The sequence below is a fragment of the Anopheles merus genome, chromosome 2L (assembly GCF_017562075.2).
Source record: "Anopheles merus strain MAF chromosome 2L, AmerM5.1, whole genome shotgun sequence".
Lineage (NCBI taxonomy): Eukaryota > Metazoa > Arthropoda > Insecta > Diptera > Culicidae > Anopheles > Anopheles merus.
In genome coordinates, this window is record NC_054083.1 from 17847464 (window position 1) to 17867082 (window position 19619).

A 19619-nucleotide genomic window follows, 5' to 3' on the forward strand; every position below is an offset into this window, starting at 1 on the left:
TGTACGACGGGACATACACCATGGGCTAAAAAAACGAGACTTATTTACTTACCTACTCACGTATACGACGCTTCAATCGCTTTGGGGTCTTGGTTTGGCGACCGGTCTTGATTTGTTCCAATTCCAATGAACTGAAAAATGCTTTTCTTCTTTCCTAAAACATAATTTTGCATACCTTCAGGCGTTTCACATGGCGTTCATGGAGACGCGGTTTGCACTTAGATCCTTCACATAGAACGTTGTCTCAAGATTTTGTTCATTCAGCATTTAGTTGTAAACTGCTTATGGTGATAGTGGCGCATTTATCGATGCTAACAGTTAAGAAATTTCGCTAGGAATCCCTTCATTCATACTCACTTTTTTTAAATTTTATCATGATATACATGTTTCAACTTTACTTATTTTACATGATATACATGTTTCTACCAAAACATGGACGATTTTCTCATTTTGCGTTCAAATATCAATTGAAAGGATGCTAAATTGATATTTATATTTTTGCTTTTCTCTTTATTAACGGACAAAATCGTACAACGCTAATACATCATACAAATTAGCAGTCAATTGTCACAATTTAGATCTTACAACATAGTGTATTGCTATTCATATTCCATTTGCGATTCGTGTATATACTCTCACCCAAAAAAAAAGGTTGCGCATAGTCAAGGCATGCAATACCACACGGCCATTTCTCGCAACACGCACTCTACATATACTTCTGACGCCCCAGCGATGCCGTCTGCATCGGAGCACTGTTCTCAATGTATTGGGAAGTCATCGTCGCGCTTGAATCCACCACTTTGGTACCACTCTTGTGAGATCGTTTCATGCCCCGCTTCCTATCGTGCCCATTGCTAGCCGCTATTGCCGCTTCCAGCATCAATCCATCCACCGTCTGCAGACTTTGGGCACGCTGCAGCGACAAGCGGAGCGGCTTCTTTGGTGGTGCTGGCCGGACACCACCGCCATGTTTCCCGATCGGTCCCGACGGTTCCGACGCGTACTGGTCGTTGGTGTCCGATTCAAAGTCCAGACTTTTTGCGGTGCGATTGTCACCGCGGCGACCGGTAGTGGCCGTTTCGTGGATGGTCGCCGCCACCAGCCGTTTCCGCTCACCGTTCAAATGCTCTACGCTTCGCGTGTGGCTACGGCTGTGACTGTGCTGTAGCGATCGAGTTCGATCACAATCGCTCTCCAGATCAGTCGTGCTGCGCTGCAGTTTCGCCCCGAACTGCTGCAGATAGCGTTCGCGATCCTGCCGTCGTGCCTCGCGCTCGCGCCTATCCCTTTCCTTGCGATTGTAGTACTGGGCGGTTAGCGAATCGCCCCCATTGATGCTGATCTTCGAGGAGGACAGCGAATTTCGCAGATTATATTTCATCACATCCGAGGCACCGTTTGTCAGCTCGCCATTGATACGATCGCACTCCTTGATGATGGTGGTCGTTGTAACGTGTCCCGGGCTGCCGTTGCGCGGCGAGGATCCTTTTTCGTCGATGTAGTTGTAAATATGCGGCGGTTGTGGTGTTTTCCCCTCCGGTGGCGTCGACGGTGGTGACGTGATGCTGATGGACGTGATGTGCGCTCCACCACTGCCGTTCACTGCCACACCGCTGCGGATCACGCCGCTTTGGTCTTTGGTAGCGAGCAGCTCCCTCACCTGGTCTTCGAGGTACGAGATGCGGTGCTGCAGTCGAATATTGTCGGCCTGCGATTGCTGCAGCGACTGATGGGACAGCTGATTCACACCCGCTGCGGATGGCTTTCTCGGACGTGCGACCACTATTTCCGACTTTGAGTGGGACCCGATGGCACGAACCATTTCTTCCCGATTGCGGCCACCGATCGGTTTGCCGTTGATTTCAATTATGCGATCACCACGCTGAAGACTTTCGCCCTCCAGCACCCAGTCGACCCAAAAGCCGGGCTGCTCATTTCTGGTGCTTGCGTTCCAGCGTCCGGTAGACGCGCGAACGGCAAGCAAACTCAGGCTAGCGCCCGATTGCAACAGCCCGTACAGCGTGTTTGGTTCTTGCTTTGGTTTGTCTAGCCGTCCCTGCAGGGCTCGCGCTTCCTCGACCAGCGACAGTAGCTGCAGTTCCTCGCGCCCTAGTGCGTACTCCAGCTCGGCCTGCCGTATTCGTACGTCGATATTGCTGCAATGGGATAGCGCAGGCAGTTAGTGAATGTCCAGCAAATCTGTGTTTTGCATGACTTACTCTGTTACATCCAACTTTTCGAGGGCGGATTTTAGATTCTTAATCACATGTCGCTTTGTTTCGGCGTCCGATTTCAGTTTCGCTAGCCGTTGCTCGGCCACTGGTCGTTCTGTGTCGTCCAGCGGTGGTCCTGTTGGTCGAGGCAGCTTCCCCAGGCCAAGCTGGAGTCGTAAACTACAAATGAAAGTGTGTAAACAATGTGATGAGTTAAGATGAAAGCTACGACCAAAAGCTGTTTAGCTGTTTAACATTTACACTTACCTCTGTATCACTGCTTCACGGTCCTGCAAAGCGGTTCGGAGCTCACGGGCCGGTGCCGTTTCGGGTCGTGGCGAAGAGCGGGCAGACAAGGATCCTCCAAGGGATGTTCCTTTTCTTCGCCTGGGCGTCCCAGCGCACAGCGACACTTCAATGTTGGCCATCTAAACGAAGGACATGGAAAAAATGCACTCTAATACATTCTGTTCTTGGCGTACTGTCGTTTACTTTGCGCTTATTAGTTCGTTCACTTATTTACCTTTGCTTCAAGTGTTTCCAGCTGTGACATTCTCGGTGGATGTTGTTGTAATTTGCCTTGCGTCGGAAGAATAGTCTGAAAATAAAAGAAGAGTAAAACTGATATTAATATTAAGTTCAAAACAGCTTCGTTAATGATATGTGCATTTACTTGCAGTAAATAAATTACTCAAGTCCACGAGGTTTGATGGATTTGCTAATAAATAGTCCCTTCAAGTCATTTTTTCAGCAAGCCAAATATAAACTTATTGATCTTTGAAATCCTATAGAATCTCATATATTCCTGAATTACGTAACTGACTCCATTTCTTGTTTATTCAACACAAAAGAAGGTGATCCAAGCCGTGGCAAGATATTGGGTTTAGTGAGGTTTTATCAGCGTCCTAATAGTAAGGACATGTATGGTTTTCCGTGTCAATTTAGAATGTCAACAACATTTTTCATTGCTTGCGAGATGTTTTTCTCTGTTATATATAGCTTCTGTTTTCTCCTGTCTCCCATTCTTTGCATTTCAAAGCATTCTCCAGTGGCTGGCTATTAATCAACAATTGATAGCAAAAGCAAAATAAGCAAAAAAAAAAAGACTTTCAATACTTTCAATTGATTCAATTTCAATTGAAACAATACTTTCAATTGATTTAATAGTTTTTACACCAGTTCTGCGTGTAATAATCACGACAACTCATATGGAACTCATAAGATTCACATTGGAAACCTGCCGAAAATATAAACAATGCAAAGTGTAACGCTTGAGATTTGGTTTGAAAAATTATTTATAACCGCAGGCGCGAAAAAGGTAAAACCTTTGCGTAATACCGAAACACCTCCCGGGTGCGCATTATTCAAAATTGGTTTTTATTTATTTAAATATTTAATATTTTAAATAAAATTTAAATATTGCAAATAGTTACTATTATATTGAGTTTATGAGGTAGCATTTACCTACCTTCCCCAACCAATGGCCAAAATTGCTGATGTTTTTCTGTGTTAAAACGCAGCAGTTCTTGAGGCGCGCATTTTCTTTACCGAACCACTTAAAAACTTATAATATTTAATGTTGTATTTGCTAGTAAGCTTTCAAATCTCTTCAGTTAGGTCACGCAAACAAACGAGACGTGTAATTTTGTTCTTACACAAGCTTTATTCCAACGATACAATCGTTGATTAATTGCTTAATGTACGTCTGTTGGATATTCATCTTCACAAAAAAAACCCTTCCCCATCCCACACGTACCGCCACAAGGGCATTAGGATTCACACGTGCACATGGAATAATAATAAAGGGGCTCTGGAGGCAAACAAATAAATGCACTATCATTACATAACGCCACCTAATGGGTAAACCTTTTTTTTCCTTCGTTTTGCTACTCCAACAACTACTCCCCCTCAATGGCAGTAATGCAGAGGCCGGGGTGGAATACCAAACAGTGCTTGCACTTGCACATTTCCTGCCACACTTCTCGACCGTAAACATCGATCGCGTACTCCCGCGTACTCCATCATTTGCCCGAACTAATGGGCAGGCGCTGCCGGCAAAGACCACCAAGTGTTGGTCCCACGCTCACGATTCGATCTGATTTTGCTTCATTTGCTTCATATATCGCTCGCAACGGCAACAGACAGTAGCGCATCTCCAGCAAAGCAACAGTCGCTAATTTCGGCTTCTGGTTTGGAGCTGGATTCGGTTTAGGGTAACCTTTCCCTCTTACCTCCTCTCCCCACTCTGATCTTTTCTAATGTTTCAAATAAATCCATCACGTTCACTCGTACTAACGAACTAGCGTTACGCTCGCTGCAGTAACATGCACACACCGCACACAAACAATAATAACTTCAACATCACTTTCGAAATCATAAACCACAGTTTCACTGTACGGTTGGATTAGACACGGGTGTCGGGATTGGTTTCAACCACCGCGGCGGTATCGGCCAGCAGCCAGTACACCTCTCCCGAGAGATGTTTTGGTTTTACGCAAAGGTTTTACCTTTTTCGCGCCTGCGGTTCAGTTTTCGACAGCGAGGTACACTCATCGAGCAAGAATGTGTCAACCAGACAACTTTCCCCTTGCTCCGGCCACACCGGTGTTTTTATCATTTATCATCTTTCCTAACGGGTGTATAATCAATCATGATCGTCCGGTGTTGGTTGCGCACAGCGGGTCGCACGATGGCTCAGGCTTCGGTTGAAGAAAGGAGGAAAAAAATCCACAACTCACCACGATATTCGTACGGATGGATGTAAAACGGATGATTTCACCCGCTCGCTTGTCGGTGAGCGTAAAAATGTGCACAAACCCCGATCGGCTGGACTGCTGCACGGAACGGAAGTTGTAACTGTCGCAACAAAAGTGCTTTAATCGAACAAACGCAAACATATGCCGCACAGTGCATTACTTGCAACAAATGGAAACAAATGTTATGGAGAGTGCTTTTTTTGTTGCCTCGATCACTTACAGCACCCATGGGGCCACCCCACTTACCATGGAAGAAGAACGTTCATTCAGGAATGCTGGTGGAATGGCTGCTGGCGAATGACTGACGACGACAGTTCCAGATTCCATCACGACACTATCATGATGATCGATTGAAAGCTTGCTAACTACAAAGTGTTTGTTTAAGCAGCTGGCTTCTCTGAAATGCAAACATAAAGAAAAAAAGAGATATAGAAAATTTAAAGTTATTTCAATAAGAACATACTTAACTTATGATACAAATACGTATATCAACCGTAGCGTAAGTAAATTAAAGCAACAGTGAGATGAAAAATAGCGAAACAATCATGAAAAAGACGAATAATTTGAACTATAAAACATTTGAAAACATAAATACATCAAAACATCAAAAGAGAAGCAATGACAAAGAGTAAAAATGAATAAATGCCGTAAAAAATGATAAAAATAACTTACAAATAATAAATAAAAAAGAAACCAGAAAAACTGTCGAAGCGCTTTACTTTCTGCCAATAAGTAAAGCATCTACTTATTCGTTTATATTGTCAGCATTTATGCTACCCAAAATGTTGTTTATGTTATTACTTATTTGTTAGATATTTTTTGGTTATTATTCAAATGTTCCAACCCTACATATTTTTATTTCTCTAGTTTATTTAATTCAATTATTTATAATGGCGATTTGAATATAGTAGGATATTTTCATGTTTTTATTTTATGTTGACCACTAAAGACCGTCAAAAAGCAATTTCTTTTTTACTTTACTTTACGTACTTTTTTTTTACTTTTCTTCTGTTCTTGTATGTTGATCGCATCATATTCATTTCCTGTTGACATTACTGTTAAATTGAATTTACACGTTTCGGTTTTTAACTAAACAACCATTGTCATGCCGACACTACGTGCTCAGTTTAAAGGAACTAAGACCAAGAAGAATTTCCGCATAAAATAATTATTCCATTGAATAATCGTAAGCCTTTCTACCTCACACCGGGATCTCCAGCCCATTATCGTTCGAAAAAACAACCCTCGGCGAAAGAAACGACATCATAATCGCTTAAACGTTCTAACGCACGCCCGAATAACATATTTTGCATCACGGATAATCACCATCCTCCCACCCACATTGTGTAACATTCAAACAAAAAGTTCTGTGAACCATCCACAAACCACAAACCCCAGAGTGTGAAGACTGAAGAGCACCATTGGCATGGCATCGTGCCCGCGCTATACAACACCACGCGATGTCTGGCGCAAAGAGCACCATCCGATGCGCTCCAGTTTGCACATAATTTGCCTCCAATTTGCCTCTTCCCAAACTACCAAGCGAAGAAAAGGCCACAATCAGCACCCTTTCGACGTGCCGATGATCGGGTTAGGCCTACCTACCTAGGCCCATAATGCCTCCGCAGGCCTATGCATATGATATAACCTAGCAAGAAATTGCTCCTCTTTTACATTGCCCAGGTTTCGTCATCAAGGGGGGGGGGGGGGCTACAACGACGCGATCATACGCCCGAAACATACAAGACATAACCGTCAACGGGCAAAACAAAACGACACGCAACAATGCTTTACTGCAGTCCCGCAGGCCCTTGTCTGCGCGATAGAATAGTCTGGCCGACGCGTACGTGTGCTGGTAGGGCAGCCTCGAGCACGATCGTTGGAACACATTCACGATTAGTGAAAAGTAAATAAATAAAGACATTTATCGTAATGAGGATTGCACCTGCATCGATCTTACTGGCGAGCGAAGGCATTCGTGTGTTTTTGCTCAACGCACGTGTTGGGTTGATGATTTTGATTAGTAGCTTGCAACACACATACAACATGTCAGTGAACGAACAAAAAGATAAAAGATATAAAATATTTTCTATAATAATATATTAGTTTTCAACCATTTTTTATTCGTTATGGATCGCTGCATTAGAAACTAACAAAATAAATAAATTTTGAATTTTTAATAAATTTTAGAGAAAGAAAAATTATCGAATCAAAACCCACCATACTGGCTTGAATGTTTCCTTCCGTTCCATTAAATATTCAGTTTTACAGGCAACAGTTTTCCCTCGCTTTCGCGACTCGCCAAGCTAACTAGGCTCGCCACAAACCGTTTAATTGACCTTTACTTTCAGCGATTCCGATCTCGACGGTAAAGTTTGTGCTCCGTTTTCGTTGTTTCTATTTTTACGCAAACCACCCGGCTGCGCTTCTATTTCGCGCAAAATTTTAACTACCATCCGAAAAAACAAAAAAAAAGAAAAAAGAAAGAGGAAACTAAAACAAGATCGCTACTTTACCCTCCCGTCGCTGTAAAAAGTAAATGAAAGAGAAATTTATTTTTAAGCAGCTCTATCGAAAGTGCGGCAGTAAGTTTTCCTGACTGTAATCAGATGTTGCAGATTTTTATTTCCTCTTTCTCTCTTACGCTCCCTTTGTTTTTAACGTGCGCAGCAAACGTATTTTACATCGATTGCATCGATCCAAGTGCTTTCGGCAGTGGTGGTGGGGACAAGAGCCGTATTTTCGGTGGACACCGACGCATCAAATGTAACGCGCTAATGACCGGCAGTGGCAAAAGGTGATAATTTCTTTATGAAACGTAATTACCCTCTAGACCCCACCAGGCCCGGGCAGGCCAGGCGGTTCAGAGTGCGTGCAGTACTTTAATTTTCACATCTCATCCCTCACTCCTCTTCGGCCGGTAACGAGGAGCAAGAGAAGGGAGCTAAGTAATAAACAGAGATAGGCAGAAGGCGCCATGGGAACTGGTCAGCCGGTCCCGGTCGCTGTGCATGTTGTTTATCGCACCGGAACCACCATTCATGCCAATCGATTCCATCTGGACAGCCCGAAAACTGTCCCTGGCCAGCAAAGACGCATTCGCTTCTTACACATGGTTTATTAGGGGCAACGGAAAAACCGGATCGATCGTACCCTTAATCTTGAGTTATTTATTTTTCGACTTCGATCTTTCTTCCCTTCATTTTGACGCCCTTTTTTGCCATGAAATTCTATTACAGCCCTATTTTTTTTTTTCGTCCCCGACCAATATGTCCACTTCTTATCTTTGCTACCCGATCTTCAAACAAACACACACTGGCCGGATGTAATTTTGAGTTTCGGGGTTTGGGTTATATCTACAACCCGGCACAGTGTGAAATATTTCTGTAACGTTTGGCTTTACCGAGTTTTCCGTCCTGCTTATTTTTTCATTTTTCTTCTTTTTCTTCTTCTTCTTCTTCTTCTTCTTCTTCTTCTTCTTCTTCTTCTTCTTCTTCATCATCTTCTTCTTCTTCTTCTCATTCACATTCTACGACCTCGAAGTGGTAGGAAACATCTTCACATCTCACTGCCTTTTGGCCCGCATCGCAGCTCGCAAGAGAACAAGCGCTCGTTCTTATTGCTTTGCTCACGGAACCATGTCGCTACGGGAGTGCGATTCTTCCGACTGACGGCAAACAGCACTTCTTGCGTATTATGAATGTTGCTTTGTTGTTGTGTGTTTTATTAGCGTTATTATTCTTGCCTCAGCCCATCGGCTCATTTAAGCCTCGGCGCACCCCCTTTCGGCAACGCGACACGGAGGAGAGGCCTCACACCACGACCGGGCGTTCCCTTCCGGTCCTGCGCTAAAGAGAGCCTCGCACTGAAGTGACCATGAAGAAGTTGTAAGCAAGACGAGTACCCCGTACCAACCACCCTTTTAGGCAGGCAAAGTCATTCCTGCCAGCAGTTGCCCGCTCGAGACACGCAATTCTCCAATCAACCAACCGAGAACTAAGAGCTGGGGGAGCGGACTTTTGGCTGGCTTTACGGTTGGTTTGTCAGAACCGCAGACCACCACCACCGACAAGTGCTGCGCCCCCTATTGATAGTGAGAACTTTTGCTCGGAAAATTAACCTACAATCTTCGTTGCTTGTGGTTGTGGACTGAACCACAGTGCGGTTGCCGGGACAAAGGTGCTTTCCGGGGGCCGAATAATTGTGTGTGAATTATTTTGCTGCACGTCCCAAGAAGCAGCGTGGTCAAACGGGACCCGGCGCAGACACTTCCGGTCGTGGTGCAGTGCCAGGTGTGCGCAAGCTTTATTGAAAGTGTTTTACCGAACTCGTGAGGGAGGGGTTGAATGTTATAAATCCAATGCCTGTAGAATGGCCTGGACATAAACAAAAAAAATGCCGTACCGGAACATAACCTAGTTTTTCTGTAAAAAATGAAGTCCTGATGGTAGTGCCGGAATTATGTTCGCTGCATACCGATAGAGTCAAATTCATTCAACATAGCGATGCCTATTACTTAACGACAAAATATGCTGGCAAGTGACCCCCTGTATGCGGCGAAATAAATTAATGCTAACGAATGTCAAGTGGGAGGGAATGGTAACGACACGAAATGTTTGAGCTACATTTAATTTTCCCATACAAACGGAATAATGGACACATCAACCTCATTTCTTGAGGCTTATTTCGATCGATCGATGTACGTTTAGGTTTACTTTGAACATTACTTTCAGAAAACTAAGCATGCTGAATGAAATGAGAAGAAATAACACACCGAAAGCAACCAGAACCAACCTACGCTCATTGCCGTTCAGTTGCAGGTTAGCCTCAGTAAACCGTGAAGTTTCATTCTGCGCCTTCTTAAGCGTGTCTCTAATAATTCTTGTTCATGTGCTAGCTTAAGCGCTCAGCGCGCTTCAGGCTTGGTAGCGCAGAACGGCATAAAAACCCTCGAGTCGTAGCCACAGGATTAGCAATGATTCATTTCAGTTCCGCCTGTCCACAGATCGGAGCTTCCAGACGCATTAAAACAGCCTACTTGCTGTGCGTGCCAGAGTGAAGGTCACAAACTCGCAAAGCACTTCATTCTCTCGCTGGGATTATATCATTGCTAGAAACCAATATAAATAATTCATTGCGTGAAAGGATAACAACAGCGATACGATTGAGAAACGATTAGCAAACAGCCACTCACTCATTGAAAACGAAACGTTAGCTCGCCCGAACACTTGCAGGACAAGGGACCGCCCTGGTCAAACCCCGTCGGCGAGGAGCAACACTCTAAAGATAGGGGCGGACTGTTGTAACTTCCTCCCATTCAATTTTGTCTCGGACAAGGTCGCTCCGGAACGAAACCATATTCTGCCAATGTCCCTTTTCCCGGTCGGTCCGCTCGCTGCTGCTTCTCTCCGTACGCTTTTGCTATTTATTGCCCGTAAGCCAACAAACGCTACACGACGGCCGATAAATCACAACACGAACCCTCGCGCGACTAACTTCTGTGAAAAACACAGCCCGGCCGGCGGCGTTGACCGCTGGAAAAATCGTAAGCAAGAGGGGGAAAAATGGTCAAACCAGCCGCTCTTGGTATCGCTGATGCATGAACTTGACCACAACTTGTCCACGGCGCAACGCAATAACAAAGGGGGACACGACGGAAAGACGTTATGCATGATTTCGCTCACCGCCGTTATGCACCACCCGTCCGTCCGTCAGGGCTAACTATGTTGCACCATTGATTGGCCGGCAGTAACGGTTAGGCACCTGGCCGTCGACCAAGGCCCAGTGGCCGAGGTTGATAAACGCATCCGGATCGAAGGGTCCGAACAATGATCGATACCGTATTTTTTTTTTTCATTTTTGAACCCCTCCGTGTGCCTCTGCATTCCCTCGAACCCCTTCCCTATTGGGTTTGTAAGCTACACGAACAACACATCCAACCGTTAATGGTGGTTGGAAACTAATTTTGAACTATCTTTTAACGCACGCGCTCCCGTAGGGCTATCGCTTTAACCGAGCTGCTAATGCGCTTACCGGTGCACACACAGAAACACACACGCAGGCTGCATGGTCACGCATCGATGGCACCTTGCTGCACATTGTACCGGTGGGAACTGCACCGAATGACACAGACGCAGAACCGCCGATGCGCCGGCAAATATGCGTTTCCGGATGATGGACGACGGACGAAGGTAATGAAACATGCATTCATCATGGTTAAAGTTTGGAACATTTTTTGTTAATGCTGACATGCTACCTTCTTCGGTTAATTGTTAACGGCTTGTAAAGTGTTAATGGCTTTTCCGTTGAGTAGTTAGTGTGCTATCAGCAAACAGCTTTTAATAAAAAAGTGTTTAATGAAATAAACAGCATCGTTAAATGTTAATTTATACAATTGCAATCATTATCATTCAATTTTTAACCCTTCTAGGTCAAACCCTTGGAAGTGAGGATCAAATTAGATTTTGAAATTCGGTTAGTTTTGTATTGAAAATTAAAACATCAACCTTCGATTAGCGCAAGCTATGAAAATAAAACATTACCGTCATCCGTCGCATATTAAAAGCAAACATTCCACACCATGCCTAAGCGCCGCTCAAACGAGGTAAACACAATTCTACCATAAACAAGTAGAAAGGGTTTTGGGATTCAAATCAATTCGAAGCATGTACATGCTACATTAAATATTCCATTCCATCGCGAATTGTCGGTTAAGATGGGCGTTATTAAAATGCTGAACCGAAAGACACAACCGACCTTGATTTATTGATTTATTTTTTTTTCGCTGCACTGCAGGTACTGTCGTACAGGTTCGTCGCTTTCGGTGTTCGAAACTGCTGTAGTGTGGATTCTAAGCTTGTGTCTAACGATCATGACAGCCACGCCGGGCAGCTTTTTCACCTACGAAATAATACAATCATCAAGCGAGCTATGTCACTGCAAAGTCATTTCGCGCAGGCGTAAAAGTACGAGTAATAAATTGAGTTTCAGCCTAGCTTTAGAATGAGTTAAAACAAAAGCAACCCCTTCTAAGGTTAAAGATTGAAACAAACACAGGTGGGACAGTGGGACGTTTGGTTAAAGAGTAAAGAATGTAAATAGAAAACTGTGAAAAACAATCCTGCGTATCCAAACTGTCTGCGTATATGATGTCGCCGGTTAAGGGGGCAAAATTGGTTGGATTAGGAATCAGTACTAGTAATAAGTATTTACCGGCTTTTAATAACCGAGATCAGCACTACTGAGATCTCTACTGTGATCTCAGTTATTCGACTGTAATCGAAGTTGTTGGCTTGTAATAAAAAAACTAAGATCGTGTTTTATTAATGATCAGGTATCAGATATCAGAAAAAATCGTTGGATGTGACAAATTGAACTTGAATATGGATATTTTTTTTTTGGCAATTACGCAAATTAAGACGCGTCTGGTGCATCGCTTAAGAGGAATCAAACAATTTTCTTCACTATTCTGTAATACAATTGGGTATCACAAGCTGCAGTGGAAAACATTCTAAATGAGATAATCCTGAGTCAAGCAAATCCGATACGTCATCCATCATCATTGTTCATCAGTTGCTTTGCAATATATTGGACAGTATTAAATTGAGACTTTGTGGTCTGGAAGTAAAGTTTATCATGTTAAGATAGCTTAAGAAATTCAGTACTGAAAACTTCGTAATAGCTTACTTCATGCTGCTGGTAAGTGTTTAATTCTTGCTCCATTTTGACTAAAAAGGCAATCAGAACCCGATCCAATAGCACTCTAATTACACTTTGTAAACAATACAATTGGTAGTAGTATTCTTAAATTAGGTTCTGGGCTTTCAATTTTGTCCAAATAACAATAAAAATACAATAGGAAATGGCGAAATTTCGTCTCAAATATGAGTAAGATATCCAAAGTTCAAGTCTTCTTCAAAGGTTTTCCAGTATACTGGCATTCAGGTATTCAGATGTTGAAGTCACACAGTTGGCATTATTCTGATCTCTTTAAAGTTAATGTATAAATCGCATACGTTTAAATCCATCGCAATGTTTCATGGTTGCCACTCCCAGCGACACCATAAAATGCATGGAAACAGCTCAAGACAAAGCCATAAATCATATCGCCTGATACCAACCCTAGACACCTTGGGCAGCCTATTTTCGTTTTGTTTGGTAAAGATTTTAATGATCTGTATACACTTGGTGTAAACAATTGCAACAAATCAAAATGGCTCTAAAAAAAGAGCTCAGGAATGTGAAATAAACAAAAAAACGTGCCCCAAACACCTAAACACTCACGCACACGTGCATCTACATTAGACATCGGGTATGATCTCTTCGCACCGTGTCCGGGGAAAGGAGGATGGTGGTAACAATGGCCGCAAATCATTATGCGCAAACGGAACGCACACGAAAGAAAGACAACAAACGCTCATCATCCCCCTCAAAAAAACACATACACACACCCCCAACAATGCGCATACATAACAACAGGGAAAAGAAACAACTAATGCGATGTATGTGGCAGCTCCGGCTCGATCGTCATCGGTGTGATGCCCTCGCGAGATCGCGCTCTTCTTACGATATGTGTAGCCGACGCTAATCTTCCAGTTCCCCACGCTACAATAACTACAATTATAAATGCAATTTACCCGTGCAAGTGGCGTCGACGTGTGTGTGTATGTACGTTTGGAGCTAATGTACATTAGCTTCAACCCCGAGCCTGGCACGGTATGGCGAATGGGTGCGTCTTTGTGCATACTTTTTGCCAAGAGCTACCAACAGCAACCCAACAAAGATGGGAAAAGGGCCCACACTTCAGTTCGGGTCGTAGGATGCTTCAGGCACTTGAACAACGACGCTCTACCACTGGAGGACCTAAGTTGAGTGGCACTAAAAGACGGTGGCAATTTTCGCTGTCACACGCCCCGGCCATTAGAGACATCGCTTATGAGTCACGAGCTAACTGGATCAATTGGTCTGGCCTGTTTCATTAGCCACACGGGGTACATGGAACCAAGCGTACCCGGTAAAAGGTCGACTATTCCACACGCAAACGAGAAATCTTCAACAGCTCATCGGAATAGCCCCATCTTGTTTGGGTTGGTCTTCTGCTTCGAGACCTCTCGATCGACCTCCTCACCGAGAACCGGATCGGCTTTCTCTCGGGCTCGATTCCCGCCAATGCCGTTGCGCTGATTAGTGATTAGTTTTTCAAGGTTAAGCATCCGATCGGTCCGAGCTGACATCCGCCGATTACCCTCCAGTGTCCTTCACCAGCGAGTACCCTCACAGTACGCTTCCCATCCGCTCGGCATCTTCGTCGCGGCCAAGCAGAGACGCTAGCGATAAATGCGTCAGTGTGTCATTGCATATTTATTAGCTATCGAATGACGATGGAATCTCTGCCCCGGGACCGGTTTGCGGCTCCGGATGGATCAATTCCGTTTGCTGGCCATGCATTCCTTCCCTCCATTGTGATGAAGCGCGATGAATAAGTCGCGAACAAATCGATCCGCTATTGCTCTATCATCGTCACAAACAGCACATGGGTTATTACAGGGAAACAAGTTAGTGGTTGAAACAGGATCGGTGAACAACAGATATAATAATTAGCTAGTATAATTCATGCTTTGAGTATCGCTTTTCAGAAACAGAAAACATTCATTGCTTTTGAATAGGCCGTACAAGTAAGATATGGTAAAGCCAAGGACGTTGAGAATGGAATGTCTTCTTTAAGGAAATATTGTGATTAAACAATTATTTGGAAATTATTCACGAGATTTACTGATTGGCTGATCCTTTCACAAAACCGCGATAATTGTGTCTTTTGATATTGTGATCCTCATTGATTAGTTTTAAAAATTATAATTTTATGCTTTAATTTTGTTTAACCAAAAACAAAACAAAAATGTGAGAAGTCTGGAATCAGCGTAATAAGACTCCATTGAGACTAAGACATTCAGTGCTATTGTACTGTATGAATAGTAACATGTTTTTAGGTTACCTGTAATCGTTTATCTCACAAGCAATAGAAAATAACAGCAAGTTAAATCAATTTAATGTTTGCAACTCACAAAGATACTCAAACATGCATATTAAATCAGTACCATCGGTGTATCATTGGGTGCCACCAATAAAATTTTCCATTTCAATGATACACAAGCACACATACACACACATTACATTCATAATCGACACATCCAATACAGCACCAATCGACATATTTTATATGGCTTCATAAAAAAAACAGTAACATTGTGAGCTAAACAGTTGTGTTTGCCGCCCCTCAGTATCTGGTTGGCGGGATTTACACAGCACTGCCATACTTGCCGGTACGTGCCCCTTTAATCTGCCACAGCGCAGATCGACACATCGGCGCGCATTCGTGCGTTGCATACATGAACCACCTGCGAGTAGTGCGCTACACCCTTGCCCTGCACACGCTGTAGGAGAGTTTTCGCATGATTTATCACACATGTTGGCCCATGTCGATAATTCTGTCGATCATCCGTCATACCGTGGATTCCTTGCTACCGTAGGGCCAGCACAATTGCGTACCGTCTGGCTTTTTTCTTCGGTGTTCCAATTGGTTTTTTAGTGTTTATTTGCCCTTTTTTTAAAGCAAAAACACTCAGTGGCAATGGCAATAATACAAAAAAAAAAACCCCTAGTCACTCCATTCCCTCCCCCGGTAGGGAGAATTCAGGCTAGTTGATGGGGGGGCAGGTTGTGTGTTGTGATAATTGTACATATGACCCAATTGCTCGATGATCAGATTACACGGCTCGCTATAGCTATAGAAAAATGCTCTGTTTCGGTGGATGGGGATCCGAAGATGCGGATCCAGATCCATCGGCCAGAGTCTGTCAGTGTGCCCATACAAAAAAATCAGTGCGCGCTTGTCTTCTGATCACGCATTGAATTGTCTGTTTTTCCGCTAGTCCGTTGCTTCGCGCTCAAAATGCTCGTCTCAGGCTGTCAGGCCGATCTCGTGTGATCGATACGATTCGAAAAAGAAAGCAATCTTTCTCCTCAGGCTAATTCGTCTGCCGGTGTGGTTGTGTTTCTCTCTGCTCTTGTTGCTTCGCTGCGTAACGTAACATAACGTTACATATACTGCGCGCACCGAGAAGCGCTCGCCAGGCGTATTCCGGCTTGAATAGCTAACAGGCGTGGACTCATCAGGCTCAACAGGTCAACACCTCTGTTAGTAGCTCAGCACACACACGCACCGGGGGTTTGTTTATTGTTATGTTTTGCTACATTTTTGCGCCCTAACAACAGCAGCTTCCCATCAGCATGTTGCGCTCCGCTTTCTTTGCTCGGGTCCAATCTTCGCACAGAGCGAACAGAGATCGGAATAGATCTCTTCCTGCTTATATCTGGTGGGTACTATTTTCGCTCCCCGATTAAGCTCAATTTCACATTCTTAGCATAGCAGTTCGCGCCTCGTTCGTTTTCGCCCATCAGTTCCATCAAGGGTCGCTCAGCAAATTCCAATGTTCGCTGCAAAGTTGTTTCAGGCGCACTAGACAATAACACTGTATCCGGAATGGGACTCGGGCGCAGACTGGCACAAGACAACAGCAACCCTTCGACCATCGCCCTCTCCCCCTCCTTGCACTCGTTTCGTAAGCGCTTCCTAGACCGCATGAAGGTGGCGAAAAATAATTCGTCTGCGTGACGCGCATTTGTCGACCAACGGCGCGAGAGAGATTGTCCGCGATTGCGCAACAGATCGGGCGGTGGCGGAAAAACAATTCCAAAATCCCAAACCCACCGCGCCACTCTCCATCATGCACAGACGCAAACACATATATTCGGTTGGCCGGCAATTCGGTGCTGCTTGCGGTGCTTTCGACCCGGGCCTACGTACATCCATCCATTCGAGCTAATTTTTAAAGGTGTGTCGAGCGCGATGATGAGTCGGCCTGTTTCTTCCGCCTTCCAGATGTCGCTGCCATTTCGGCCACCTTTTGCCCGCCGCCGTCTCTGCCCTATTGCCGTCTCTGTCCGGCACACCAAAAACATGGAAACAATCCTCTTCTGCGTACAATCGGCAAGACTAATCGGTGATGACACTTTTAAGCTATGCGAAAACATTACAATTCCCCTTCATACCTTACACGTGTGAGGGGGACCGTTGTTTTGTGCAATGGCCTTGTGTTTTCTCCGGTCTGTCGTCTGACAAAACGGTTCCCATTTTAACAAAGCCCCATTTAAAGGTCAATTTAAATTATTAGCTTTCTTTCTGTTGCGCTAGTGAAGTGAAGCAACCGGTAAAGCATTCCTCTGTGCGACAGTCTGAATCAAATGAATAGTAATGAGCTTTTCGCAGCACTTACTGTATTTGTAACACCTGTTAAAGCACAGGGTCATTAATAAAAGGAGGAAAAAAGGTTAAATGGGTACAGTTGAAACACATGAAGGCACGTACTGTGCCGCAAGCTCGCAAACATCTGCGCAAGGATAAGTTTTGCGCAACAGAATGCTGCTCAAGTTGAACCTCTTTACAGTATTCTAAATTGTTAAACATTTTTAAGCAATAGACAAAAATCTGGAAATGAAACTCATATATGAAGCCAGAAAATTAAAAAAAAAGAAAGCTAACTTCTCACAGAACAAACAGACCATTAGGCTGAATTGTTCTTAGAACCGCAAACACAATCACAATCTTCCTGTTTTCTCCCACCAATGCCATTAAAAATGAACAAAAGGGAGCAAAACTTAAACGATTCGAATGGCAGTTGACTGGGAGAATAAAGCAAAAAAAGGTTCTTAACCACTCTCAAACCCACTTGCGAAACGGTTCACCGGCTGAAATAGGGTCGGCAAACAACGGTCCCTCACCTACCGCCGCGCACCGATCGGTAATTTTCACACACAAGAAACTAAAGGAAATATGCAAGGAAACATGCATAAAACGAAGGAAAATGTTGCACTCTTCTGCGCACCGCAGGCCCGATCGACCTCTTCTTGCACACTTCCGAAAGTTCGTCCAACAACAACAACAACAACAAGAACAATGCCAACCTGCCGATCACTGGTGTCCGGGCAATGGGCAATAAAGTGCACAAAAAAAACTGACACGATCCCTGTACACCCCCCGCTGCTGCTACGACATGCTGCCGCCTTTCCTTTGCGCATGCTGCTGGCGCGTATCGCATGCGTATCGGCACTTCACAGCGTGCCGTGGCGAACTCACCCTCAACGGGCACAGAAGGGCGAAAGCGGTAGCATTGGGGGAACAAAAACCCGCGACAATTCCAACGGCTCCGTTCGGAAGAACAATTTATCGAAGAAAATAGGATAATGTGGAAGGAAGTTGTCGTCGTTTGTAACGACGCTTGGTGTCAAAGGAAGTGAGGCTTTTGATGATGGTACCGTTCGAGCCTTTTGTTGATGGGGCGAACACTGCGGGCTTCATTTAAACTAGACAGTAAAAAACCCCAAAAGGGGTACTGGTAAAACCATTATAACTTTCCTGTGCTGTAGTAGCGATCAATTTCGACTCGACTTACCGTAATTTGAAAATGGTCGCACTCGATGTTCTCAACCGTGGAAAGGTCTTCTGACTGATGGTGCTGGTGGGTTTCTTTCCATCGTACACACACTCAGAACACCGTACTAATGTCACTGCACGACTGCACTGCACAAACGATGGCGATAACTGCAGCGCAATCTAAGACAAGCCCACGCTGCTCATTTGCTCATTTCACTGCAAAGCCTAGCACAACCACTGTGCGCCCCTTGTTTCTCACGATGCACATGTGCACACTGCCCTATTGTCGCGTCTTACACTCCCTCCAGTAGGGTTTGTTTAATCGTACACCACCGGCTTCACGATTCTCTATGCACAAGCAAAACTGTACCATTAAACAGTCACCTTCAGTCACTAGCGCTTTGCAACAACTGCGAGTACCAAATTCACCACGAAATTCTTTTCATACGCACACGCACTTATGACTATGGAACGGATGTTGTCCGGACCACGACTGCTTTACCTTCACGCGGTCCGTTTGAATTTCGGATTTGAAATGAAAACAGCTTGCAGCGCGAGCGTAGTTTTTCCCCTCCGCGCACCAAGCACAAGCGCACTATGGGATATTGTGTTATAAACAGGTTCCCAAAACACAATATGAAATTGGAAAAAAATCATAAAGCTAAGAAACTTAAGACGGGAGGAGTTGCTTATAGAGGTCGCTTTTAAATACCATTAAACACAATGAGTATCAATAGCTACACTAAACATAATAATTTGTGTATTTTACGTGTATTAGATTAAAAAGATTCATAGATAGGTTAAACGTTTACAACTAATATTTAAGTCAATTTTCTACTAAATCGAATCTGAAAAAAACCTTCATCATTTTCATTCTTTCATCAACTACTATGGCAATTGTAGACTAAAACAAATTTAACGTTATATTTTTTCAGAACTTCATTTAAAGCTGTATTTTTCAGCCTAAAAAAATATACCCATCTATTGTGTAATAATGTGGTTAGCTCATGCATGTTATGCTAACGCTCGACTAACTTTTGTACAATTTATAAAACAAGATGAAAAGCAATGAAAATAAATTTACCACATTGTTAGGGCGATTACGAAAATACGAAAAAAAAATAAAGCATTGATGGTACCCATTCAGTTTATCTTCTATTG

At 43.9% G+C, this 19619-nt stretch overlaps 1 protein-coding gene across 2 annotated transcripts; it reads right to left on the bottom strand.

The window, feature by feature from the left end:
- Positions 1–489: 489 nt before the first annotated feature.
- LOC121592521 lies at positions 490–19050 on the bottom strand. 2 transcript variants are annotated; one of them, XM_041914026.1, is made up of 6 exons: positions 18478–19050; positions 5216–5366; positions 2737–2811; positions 2481–2641; positions 2220–2393; positions 490–2156 (listed from the first exon to the last, which is right to left on the bottom strand). In XM_041914026.1, the coding sequence occupies exons 2-6, from the start codon at positions 5294–5296 to the stop codon at positions 707–709; spliced, it is 1941 nt and encodes a 646-aa protein (XP_041769960.1). In that variant the 5' UTR covers positions 5297–5366; positions 18478–19050; the 3' UTR covers positions 490–706. The 2 variants fall into 2 exon arrangements, with proteins under 2 accessions (XP_041769960.1, XP_041769961.1); XM_041914027.1 differs by lacking the exons at positions 5216–5366; positions 18478–19050 and adding an exon at positions 4445–4828.
- Positions 19051–19619: the final 569 nt, after the last annotated feature.